Genomic DNA, 12,415 nt, shown 5'->3' on the forward strand with positions numbered 1-12,415 from the left:
TGTGACTATACTGTGACCTAAATAGTGGATGTTATTGCAGAAGTAAGTGCAACATGTATCCTCCACTAACTGAAAGGATCTGAACTTGATAAAAGCTGGACAACGAGGCTATGTAGATATGTTACAGTAGATATGTAGTAGATATGTAAAAGAATCATACTTTGGCAAGCAGTAGAAGTGTGCGGCTGGTACGGGCATCAGCATGTTTCTCTCGAAGGTGAAATAGTTTTGGAGACATAATGGCAGGCGAGATGAACCGCAGGCACAGGAAGCTGGTCACAGCAATGAACTTCACCTTCTGAGGAAACATATACAAACAGCTCATGAAAGTAGCTTCATATTTTTTTTTTTTACCTTTTTAAATGTATGTGTGATCTTTCATGCCAAATCTTTTAATTTATTCAATAAATTAGATAAGAATATTTATACACTACATGGCTGGTATTCTGCTATTACAATTTCATGATTCATGTTTAATAGTAAAAATATGCTATTTTGTATAAAAATATGAAATAATTAAAAATGAAATGATTCTTTTAAATTTTAAACTAAAACCACCAGTAGGTGATGGCAAGTCACTGTCTTAATGAGTGAGCCATTAAATAATTCAGCTGATCGTTCAAAGCAGCCACATTTATTCAGAAACGAAGCAACTGCCGTGAGCTGCTCTGAGACATGCCATGGATCAGCTATGGCTTTGTTTGGAACTATTTTTATTGGTGAAATAGAGGAAAAACAGACAGTTTTGTGTAAAAAATGTAAGGCACTGAATGTTAACTTGCTTATTGAACTGTCTTATAAAAGCAATACTACATTTGTAATTTTGTTGATATTTGAGAAAAAAGCACTCTTGCTTGTGTGGCATTACAGTCTAAATATATATATATATATATATATATATATATATATATATATATATATATATATATATATATGACGAACTATGAACTGTGTTACAGGTACAAAATAGTCAAAGTAGTCCACCCATAAATCTGCATTATATTCTATTAAGGCCTGTCATCAGTGTAGGTCTATGGAAGTTTTGAAGCAAAAAATGGGCAACTAAATCAACTGAAATTTGGACATATTTACATTTTTAGTGAATTGTCAAGACACTAGGTTCCAGGTGAACATTTAAGCAAATGAAAATGTGAAAATGAAAATGAATGTGACTGACCCGGTACTCTGGGTCAGGGAAGCGCTCCTGAACTCTGAGGTAGAGTTGATGGAAAACCTGGCAGATGAGCAGGGGGCAGTAGGAGGCCGACTGCAGGATGGAGGTGAGAAGCTCAGACAGGTACGACTGCAGGAGGCTGGAGCTCTGCTGAATAATATCAGACTCAGTCTGCTGACGGTGCAAACCTGCACACCTATAATACCAAAAGACCCAGGAAAAATTCATCAAAAGTAAATGACCTCTACAAACCATAAAAACGCAAAATGGAAGTAGGAGTCATCTTTTTTTTTTTTTTTTTCTTACCCTGCCTCTTTCAGTTCTACTTTACTTGGGTCCAATTCTACATATTTCTTTTCTTCAAAGATTCGGTTTATTATTGCGCCCAGAAGCCTGTGCAGATATTGCATCCCAGCCACCTGCCGTGAGAGAATGAACACAAAGGTGCCTTTGTGTAATATTGCATATAATCTATGCTTGCCGCTATAGACAGTGTTGACGGTGTTAAGCCACAACACCATGTTACGTCACTTGCCCACCGCAGCACCGACCCCCACCATCGTTTAGATTTTTTTGCAGTAATAAAAATCATTTAGTTCAGTAAAAAAAACATACACTACAATTAAAAACTGAACGCGTCTGCTCAATGCAGCGTGCCGAACACAGTCGCATCACAGACCAGATTTCATTTATCCAGCGCCTGTTTGGCAATATTTTGGATTTTGAAAAGCATGTTGACTTCTGCCGTTTATCTAAGGTGATTTTGGAAGTTTTTTTTTTAAACATTCGTTTCTTATTTAATTTGTTCCACATTGTTTGCTGATTTTTACTTTACTTTGTGTCAATTATTTATTTTGACATCAAGGTGTATCCCGTGCCTCCAAGCTTTCTTGTTTTGCTAATAAACGTTCTACGTTTCTCATTTATTGGTTATATATTATACATGTTTACTTAGTGTATTTCCAGTTTTGTATACCTATTTAAACTTAGGCATAGCCTGCCCTATAGCATGGTGTATTTTTATTTGTTTTCTAAATAATAAATTCTATGTTTTATATATAGGCCAAAAATGAGTTTGATGTTGTATTTTGTTGTTGCATGCATTCAAGCAATTGAAGCCGAACTGCCGCTAATTCAAGTAAAGATTAATTTCCAAAAGCACAAACATTGAACTACATTTGAAAAGTATGTATACTGTAAATTCACAATTTGTGAAAATAAAAAGTATAATACAATTTTAAAATGTTAGACAGTGACATTTTTGGTTGAATTTCATATTTTTGTTGAACTAGTTTTGGTCAGTTTGATAAACAAAAATTATAATAATTAATATTAATAATAATAGTGAAACCACAACAATTAAAAAAAAAACTGAACTACTGAACTAGGATTTCCATGGTTTAAGAAGCCACGTGGATTATATTATATAAGCATATTTACCTTCAAAAATGATTCCATAGACTTGGATGCTAATGAATTACTGCGAAATAGTGTGTTGGGTTCAGCTAAAAAAAAAAAACAACAACAACAAAAAAAATCATAGCATCAATAGCATGACAGTGCACATAGGATTTAGAAAGCTCCTTACCAGTATGAGTTCTACTAAAATAAACAGGTAATTCACATGTAAATGTTTCGTGTTCGTTTGCTTACTAGTCTTTTCCAGCTCCAGTTTGAACAGAACATCCAAAAACTTCTTGACAAGCCCTTGACCCAAAAACAGCTTCACTAGATTATTAGCTACTTCCTGTCTGCTCTCTGCTGTAGTGGTCTCATCAATCAGCATGATGAAATCAGGCCAGTTGCCCTACAATTAACACAGTCATTTCAGTCACAAATGAGGTTATGCTTAAAATTAACTTAAGATATACACAATGCAACGCTGTGAGCTAAAACCATAACCCATAAACTACAAAATTGCTTACATGCTTACTTGATTGCTTGTTTTACTGTGCAACATTTTAAAGGGACAGTACAGCTCAAAAAAGACAATTCAGTGGCCCTTTCCTCACCATCATGTTGTTCAAATCCCATGTGACTTTGGGACACAAAAGGTGCAGAAATGAGACATAACACAGAAATAGATTTCCTTCTGTGTTCCACAGAAAGAAGAAAGCCATTGAAGTTCGGAACAACATACTGTAAGTGTGAGTAAATGATGTGAGAATTTTTGGGTGACCTGTCCCTTTAACATGAGCAGGCACGAATAAAGTATACATCACATGCATACAAATGAGATCAGATAACAACGAGTGCCACATTTCGCAATCCATACACCAAATGATGTCTTGTTATCTTGTTATGAGGAATATGCCATGTGAATTTAAGAGATAATGCACAGGCATATTCCCTGAGATAAGGTTCAGTCCAAATGGCATCAGACTCACGTTGAGCTGAGAGCCGACCGACTGGCTGAGTAGCTCTGTGAGTGGCTTGTAATGGCTGGATGGCAACACAACCTCATCTCGAAGCCGTAGCTGCAGACGCAGAGAACCCAGAGTTCCTCTAGGAGAGAATGAGAGAATCACAGAAATACCAAATTATGTTACTGACATAAAGCTTCTTCTCTTTTTGGATTAAAATGTGATTTTTATGTTTGATTGATGAAAAAAACAGTGAAAAATATAATTAACCTTTAGTTTCACCTAAGAAAACATTCTGTGAGGGCTGACTCATAATGAAAAAACACAGTGAAACCTTTCCCGGAACTAAAACTCAGCATGGCAGACAAACAATATTACCCAGAATGACTCCATTAAGGACACTGCTTTGTTCAGTGATACATAAAAAAGCCAAACAGTAAATGTTATTACTGTGAATGTGGGTGGCTGTGTTTTCTAGCTCTGTCATGATGGAACAGAAAATGAGGACACCGTGGCAGCCCAACTGAAAAACACAATATTGCGGCAAGCATTTGAAGACAAGTTGGCTTTAGAAATGTATGTTTCACATTAAAGTAAAAATGGCACTCGGTTTATGCTGACCGCAGTCGCACAATCCTCAAAACAAGCTTGCAAACCTACTGCCCACGTAGGTGGCCTCCAAATCACCATAAAAACTCATAAATGACCATTTTGAAACACTTTATAAGCAGAACAAGGCAAACCACACTAAAAACACTCCACAGGGAAGACATGAGTCTCATTTAATTTCAAAAGTCTTTGACTTTAAAATAATGATGATGAGGTAATGGTGAAACATTCTAACATGCAGAGTTCACAAAAATATTAGGTAACAGGAAAATAATCTGTTTTGAATTTATATTGAATTGATTTTGGAGTAGTATTAATATATTTCACCCATGACAACAACAAGTTTTAGCATGTTAATGTATAATTCTGCTACACACACTGCTGTAGAGCAAACGGACTTGCTAGTGCCAACAGATGCACAGACATGCTGCTGTGAAAATGTAAAATTTGCTGCTGCATGAATAGGCATTTATAAATCCCATAGCAGATCTAGACAGGTGGAGCTAGGGGAGGTGGAGGGTTTCAGAGAAACTTTGATGCACTGCAGGACCAGCTTACAGTGAATACTGGACAAGACTATTAAAATGTTGAATAAGGAATCTCACTGGCTGCTTAATAAGCAAAGGCCAATCAGCTTGTGCCATGTAGTAAATAATGTAATTGCTGTCACATTGCTTGTGCATGACCTATGAGCCTGCACCGTCTAGAGCCTCATGACTGAACTAAATATTTTATGAATACTACTACTAATATATTTATTTAAACAATTATTAATAGCATTGATTTTGCAATAAAAGGTAATATTAAGTTTATTACTAAATTCAAATAATTCAATTCTTTGGAATTATTTTCTATGCTGCATTAAGAAGTTATTTCATATAACCAGTGCCATAATTAAAGAGATAGTTCATCCAAAAATGTAAATATAAATTTTTGGGTGAACTATCCTTTTAAGTTGTCTACATTTTTGAACATTTTTATAGGCCTGTGATGACTTAATATACTGCCTCTGCACAGCACACAAGGTTTCAGTCTGCTGAGCATCAGCACTTTGTTTTCACACCAAACAAGCAGAAACTGATGCTGTGTTTACTTAACCACAGTTAACTATTTTGAATTAGTGTTTTTATAGTGTAAATAGTATTGTGACCTATTTTCTCTTTGGTTGCTCTACATGTAGAACTCACAAACCACAAGGAAGTTTGCAAGAGTTGCACCTGCTTAATTGGCAAAGGGTCCAAGGTACAAGAAGGGACTGGAAGCCCTGGAGAAAGGGGTCTAAAAAGATCCAATCTGTTATAGTCTCCTCTTGGGATGAAATTAATCCCAGCCCCATTAAATCAAGATACTGCTATAATGAATAAGCAAATTACTCAAGCTTTAAAATAATGGTTTACCTTTAAAGGGATAGTTCACCCAAAAATAACTTTTCTGTAATTATTTGATGGGAATTCCCATAGTATTTTCAATTTGGGTAAACTGCTTTTATCACATTGATTCATAAAACACTCTACACTGAAATGTGGCACACAAACTATTAAAAATGGAGTGGAATTACCCAACATTTCCTCTTATTTTTTATTTATTTTTTCGAAAGATTAAAAAGAAAACTAGATTTGTCATTATATGATGCTCTTAAAGCTTTGTTTTTTCCAAATAGCATTCATATTTTTTTAACTTGCACATGCAGTCACTCCAATCACACCACACGCTCTCTCACTGTAAAGATGGGTAATACTCAAGGGAAGGTGGGAATTGGAAGAGAGTATGTGTGTGTGTGGCAAGTGGCGCCATAACCGCCAGTCACTGAACAGCAGGCAACAGATGGTAGGCCGTCAAAAATCCAATCAGGAAGAAGACGGTGAGGGAGTGAAAAGAGAAGAAAGAGAAAATAAACAAAAACAACAACAGCTTGATTTGTTCACTGAGATGAGAGCGGATCACCCAAGGGGAGCCAGAGATTATAGGAGCTTAATGGGAAACTTTTCATCAGGATGACATCAGAATGAGTAAAAAAAAAAAAAAAAAAAAAAAAAAAAAAAACACAAAAAAACATCCTAAAGAAAAATCACAAATAACATCAGGGACATCCTAACGAAGCATGAAGTTATATAAAAATAAGTTAATAACAATATCTTAGATGATGCAAATATATATAGGGCCATGATGATTATCAAACAATCAAACAATGCTTTTTTTTTTGTTAATGCATGTGGGCAAAAAACAAAAACAAACCTACAGTCAAATAATCCTTTGTTCAGGATTGGCTGTGACATTTTAATTCCCATCTTGTTTTTTTTAAATCTGGTCAGAGTAGAAAAAAGTTAAAACTGTTTAGCAGGAACAGACGACATCAGAATATTCAAGCAGTCTAAATCTGCCAATTTAAAAAAAAAAAAATTGTGGTAACATATTTTATAATAAAGTTTAACATTCTTAAAGTATACCGATGTTTAAAACCAGCTTTTTGGTTTACCAAGGAACTGTTGATATCAATTTAATATTACAGCAGTCATTTCAATGTTCTTGAGTCTTCTATATTAAATAGTGTAAAGTTTACAAACATAAATTACTATTAAAATATTGGTCTTACTGAGGCGTGTTTTTTTTTTTTGAAGAGTTGAATTCTTTTATTCGGCAAAGATGCTTTAAATTGTATAACTGCACAACTGATACCAATAAGAAATGTTTCTTGAGCAGCAAATCAGCACATTATAATGAGTTCTGGAGGATCATGTGACACTGAAGACTGGAGAAATGATGCAAAAAAAATTTGGCTTTGAAATCACAGGAATAATATACATTAAAATAAAACAGAAAAGAATTTTGAAATTGTAATATTATTTCACAATATTACTGTTTTTAATGTATTTTGGTCAAATAAATGCAGCCTTGTTGAGCATTAGAAATGTCTTTCAAAAACATTAAAATAATCGTACCAACCCCAAACTTTTAATTTAAACAGTGGTGTAGATTAACATCCATTAGTAAAAACTAATTATTATAAGGGCCCAAGGCCCTTTTAATAGCTTGAAAAACTTAAGATTGAAGTATCATATTAAAACACAAAGACTCCAAAATTTAAAGGCTAAGGTTTATATGAAGTTGTTTCAAAAGTCTATGAAAATGTTACATTAGTTTTGGGTCAGTGTTTCAATAATATCTGCCAAATAGGTTTATATTAGGTCAGAATATCAATTTACAAGTGTTTGAAATGAATAAAAGAAGTTAACAGAAGTTAACCAAACAATTTCAGGAACTGAAAGTATTTGATTACCAACATTCTAACTTCTCTTGAGTTCGACAGAAGAAAGAAAGTCAACATGATAGTGAGTAAAGGATGAAAGAATTTTCATTTTCATTTTTAATTCAGGAAATACTCCTATTATTTTTTTATCTCTAGGACCCCCCAGCTTAAGGACAATAAAGTCAAACTGTGAGCCAATCTCAATGGAACATGCAGGTTAATCCTGAAATCATGGATATAAAGTCCATGTACATTCTAAATACAATCCCTTGGCCTTTAAGAAGATATATATGGTTCAACATTTTTAATAATAAAAAAAGTCTACATATGACACTCAAATGCCCTTATCTACTACCGACATTTACATAATATTACACCTTGTCTACAAACATTGTGTAAAGGTGCTCAAGCCTGATCCATTTATCCATGTATAAGTGGAGCTTGAACTACGTGACTCGCAGAAGGATTTAGACATTAAGTTCTTCAGCACAATCATGTCAAGTGAATGAATAAATAAACGAATGAATGAATGTCAATGACTCCTTTGCCCATGTGGACACAAGTCTGTCACACTGACACGCTGTGTCCCCAAAAACACTCTCTCTCTTAATCTACCCACAAACTCACACAAGCTCTCAGATGACACATAGCTTTTATCACCACCCAACCGAATCCCCCTTACTGGAGTTTTTACATAAGCCTTTCCATCCCACTCCTCCTGTGCCAGCTTGAGATATAATCCCCACTGTCAATCCACGTGGCCAAATGATCTCTTACGGGAGGAGAGGAGGGATGGGTGGAGGGGGAGATAGAGCAAACGAACAGAAAAAAATCCCAGGATTTAGCCAGGGAAAGGATTAGTACTTCCTGTCAACACATGGACCAGAACACACAAGCGTAACACTGCGAAAGCCTGAGAGAAGAGTGCCTAACAATCCTCCAATGTTAGCTCAGACAAATTCCCAGGGAAGTTGCACTTTTTTTTTTTTTTTGCACGAAAGTATAGTTTTGTTATCCATTATATTTTATTGTCCTTCTGCCAATTGCTTAATGTGCTCTGCCACAGGCAACCGTTAAAGGTGAATATTTGTTGCTGTGGCAACCAAAGTTCAAGGTTTGCTTAGGCGGTGTGTATATTTGCCACAATTCCAAATACACTCACTCATATTCACTGTGTTTGGATTTGTCAGGCCCCAAGCGAAACCAGCCCTCCTCTTGCTGGGCAGACTGAAGCTTGTTGATGTTGAACAGGACCTGAAGGAAAACACATCAATTGATGTGATAATTAGCTGCAAAAGCAACAAAAGCTATGCACAGCAATTGGAACACTTATTATTGGGTGACAAAGGCAATGTCACAGTGAAAATCTGTCAAACAGAGGCACAAACGCAATGTTATGAAACTTTAACTATGCTTTAGTTGTTTAGGTAAATTCAGGACTTGCACTATAGTGCAATTAGTAACCAGCTATTACGTAACTGAATTACATCATAAATGTATTATTCATAATTTATTATGAAAATGTTAACGATTACAAAGGGGTTTACATCTGAATATTTTTCACACACATACAGATTTCTTTCCCAAATTGCATTGACTGCTCTAAATTATATGACACCAATGTTTCAGGAGTGTAGGAAACAGAAAAGGACACATGCTTGTTCGAAAGGCTAAATGTTTTATTTACTATTTGGGTTTGTGTATATGCTTTATTTTTTAAGATTATCTGTTTTTCCAAAGCATTTTTAGATACCAGCGTTTCCCCTCAAGCTATGCAAAGATTTGATTTCAAAAACAGTATCATAGTAATTTTTTGGTGGCTGAGCTTTAAAATAACATTTTTATAATCTTAAAGTGCCCCTATTATGGATTTTTTTTAAATTACCTTTCATGCAGGTGCAACACAGCTGTAAGTGAATGAAAACATCCTGCAAAGTTTTAAATCTTAAAGTGGACCATGTACAAAGTTCCCTCACAGTCTGAAACTTTTGACGTCATGTCGGTGACCAACGAATTGGGAATCTCGCTAGAGAGACCAATCTACTTTGAGTGTAAACTAAATGAGCCAATGCACATTGGCATGCAATGATTGCATCCAGCTGCCAATGATTGCAGCGTGAGTATAAATAGGCAGCAGATGCACCGCATACTCAGCTTTTCGCTTCGGAGCCAAGCAGTTGTTTCGTTCTGCTCCTGATTACTGCTTTGTGGAGAAGAAACTCAACGGATTCAGCACGCTCTTGAGAATCTCTGGTGCTGGCAATGCGGCTCTTCAGCGGCGGTGGTTCTTCCCGTGTCGAGTGGGTTGCACACATCAGGCTGCACTTCCCCCTTGTTCGTGTTGCAGGCAGCCATCTCCCCTGTGTACTTCAGCATTCACGGGTGGATGTCTAAAGATGCCTTTCCACCCATGCGTTTCTGGATGTGGTCATTACCTGGTGCCGGGTGATGGTCACGATCGCTGCCTCGTGTGTCTGGGCGTTGCCGGACTGGTCTTATGGTGACAGTGAGGAATTCCACTCTGAGGGACCAACCTGTGAGGGCTCCTCCTTCCACTGACACTTCGCAGCCAGTGGAGCTGCCCAGGGAACAGGCTGGACCCTCTCATGGGGTACCACTTGTATCCTTTGGTACTCCCCCAGACGATCGGATATCAATCGCTGCATCGGAGGGTGAGCCAGACCTTTCTGGAGATGATGATCCGGCAGCACTGCCACCTTCTGGATATGGGTCCGCAAATGGTGGCTATGCTTGCCCAGGCCGCCGAGAGGGTTGGGCTCGAGTGGAAACTTCCACGCGTCCCGAACCCTCAAGGCTGGACAATTGGTTTCTTGGGGTGGCTCATGCTGGTTCTTAGGGCTCCATCCCAGTTCCTTTCTTTCCGGAGGTGCATGATGAACTCACTGGGTCGTGGACGGCACCTTTCACTGCCAGAAACTGCCTCAGTGGCTCATCCTCCCTCACCACCAGGGGCGGACTTACCCATTAGGCAAAGGTAGGCGACTGCCTTGGGCCCCCAGAAACCAAGGGCCCCCTAAAATGCTTTTCATATACGAGATGCGTATTAAGCGCGGACATGCGAACGGTTGCTGTTTTATGGTGTTTATTACCACGACAATCATCTGCGTCTCTGAGTTGAACGTGCTTCTTGTCCCATTGTCTGACAAACGAAACAGTAAAATATATAAATGAAAACCATTTTGAAAATTTAGCTGCGTCAAAATACAGTATGTGGCACAGAGAGGCAAACAAATGCAATAATAAATAATAAATGTACATTTTGCATGTTCAGAAGAAGTGAGCTGCCCCGTCGTGCGAAAATGCAAACAGGTTTGTGTAAGTGAATTGCTCAGTGCAAAAAAAGAGAAGTAATAGGAACTTAGTATTTCTATGGTTTTTTTTTTCATGTGTCTAATAGACATGAACAAGTTCTTTGAAAAACATCTATGACCTATGAAACATGTCTACTCTTCATGCTCTGTTAACTATGGTTTCACTAATAATAAACATATTACATAAAGCATCCATATTTGTCCATGCCCATGTTGATTAGATTGAAAACTTGAAGGCCCAGTTTCACAAACGGGTCTTAGCTTAAGCCAGGACTATGCCTTAGTTAAATTTAGATATTTAAGCAACTTTTACAAAAATGCCTTAGAAGAAAATGTTACAGGTGTGCATCTTGACACAGAAATAAGATTTTTAAGATATTTCAGAGCAAGATATTTTCAGTTGAGACAGCCCAAACATGCATTTTAGTCTGGGACTGTTTACAGCCATTACCGGGGAAACCACTATATTTCTGACATTCCAAAAGCACCTCCTACTGGCAGAGAATGAATGTGCATTTTCAATAATCCAGTCTGCAGTTACGATGCGGTTCCAAAATACCCATGTGTCCCAGACTGGTCTCTTCAGTGACGCAGTGGAGAACTTCACCCAGCAGTCGCCACGCAGAAGCAGACAGAGGCCATCAAACACATCCTACCCCAGCGTGCAGCTGCTGCCTCCACCTGGCCGTCGGCGGCAGCGCCTCTGTCTACTCATCGCAGAGAGCGGCCCCCTGCCAACACCCCCGCTCCCGTGCAGCAAGTGCAGCAGCCTCCAGCAAAGCAGCACCGTGGAGCCGGCCGCAGGGCAGCCTCCCCCGCCCGTCCAGGCCCCTGCCAAACCTGGTGGCAAGCAGAAGAGCAAGAGGCCCTGAGACGAGCGACCCAGAGATGGAGGGAGCTGTTCTTTGGGAGATGGTGAATGCACCACTCCCTCCCTCCCCCAGAGGAGGGCTGGGCAGAGAATATTTTGATTCGTTTTTCCCCACCAATGACTTCACAATCAGTGGTACCCAAAACCTTGACAAAAGAGCAGTTTCTTCTATCTCTGGGTCCCCAGAGGGAACAGGGAGTTGTGGACGTGCCACTCCTGGATCACACTCACCCTCTTCTCTCGCCAGTGAAGAGCTGTGGGCGGTTCGAGAGTGCGATCAAACATACTACTCACGCACCCTCTGCCCAAATGCAGGTAAGTGTTGCACATACACTGACCCCGCTTCGGACCGGCAACGAGATGCCCGGGCCAGGTCCCTGCAATCCCCCAAGCTGCCCCACTGTGGGTACGTCGGTGGTTCTGTTGGTGCCACTCATACGGTATCTGGGAGCTTGGCTAGCGCTCCCCAGTCTGTCTCGTTGGCTCCTTCAGACCATCAGACTCAGCTATGCGTTTCAGTTCGCCCAGCGCCCTCCCAAGTTCAGTGGCATCCACTTCACTTCAGTGAAGGCGGCAGATGCCTCTGTCCTGCGTGGAGAGATTGCAGTCCTACTGGCGAAGGATGCGATAGAGCCGGACCCTCCAACCGATATAAAGACAGGGTTTTACAGGGTTGAAGATGGGGTTTTACCCTTACTTTATCGTACCCAAGAAAGGCGGTGGGTTAAGACCAATCTTGGATCTCAACTTCTTGAACTGAGCCCTTCACAAGCTTCCGTTCAAGATCTTTATGCAGAAGCGCATCTTCGGGTGCATCCG

The 12,415-nt window shown here is 38.9% G+C and overlaps 1 protein-coding gene across 2 annotated transcripts in view; it reads right to left on the reverse strand.

Annotated features, from left to right (window-relative positions):
• Positions 1 to 12,415, reverse strand: part of LOC109087834 (ras GTPase-activating protein 4-like) — a 35,231-nt gene that overhangs the window by 5,521 nt on the left and 17,295 nt on the right. For both annotated transcript variants that reach the window (XM_042724926.1, XM_042724927.1), the window contains 7 exons: positions 8,556 to 8,647; positions 3,562 to 3,679; positions 2,828 to 2,981; positions 2,615 to 2,679; positions 1,481 to 1,593; positions 1,178 to 1,370; positions 161 to 298 (listed from right to left, as the gene is read on the reverse strand). In XM_042724926.1, coding sequence (XP_042580860.1) covers positions 161 to 298; positions 1,178 to 1,370; positions 1,481 to 1,593; positions 2,615 to 2,679; positions 2,828 to 2,981; positions 3,562 to 3,679; positions 8,556 to 8,647 — 873 coding nt within the window. The remainder of the gene's footprint in view (positions 1 to 160; positions 299 to 1,177; positions 1,371 to 1,480; positions 1,594 to 2,614; positions 2,680 to 2,827; positions 2,982 to 3,561; positions 3,680 to 8,555; positions 8,648 to 12,415) is intronic.

This window comes from Cyprinus carpio, chromosome B5 (genome assembly GCF_018340385.1).
Source record: "Cyprinus carpio isolate SPL01 chromosome B5, ASM1834038v1, whole genome shotgun sequence".
Classification (NCBI taxonomy): domain Eukaryota; kingdom Metazoa; phylum Chordata; class Actinopteri; order Cypriniformes; family Cyprinidae; genus Cyprinus; species Cyprinus carpio.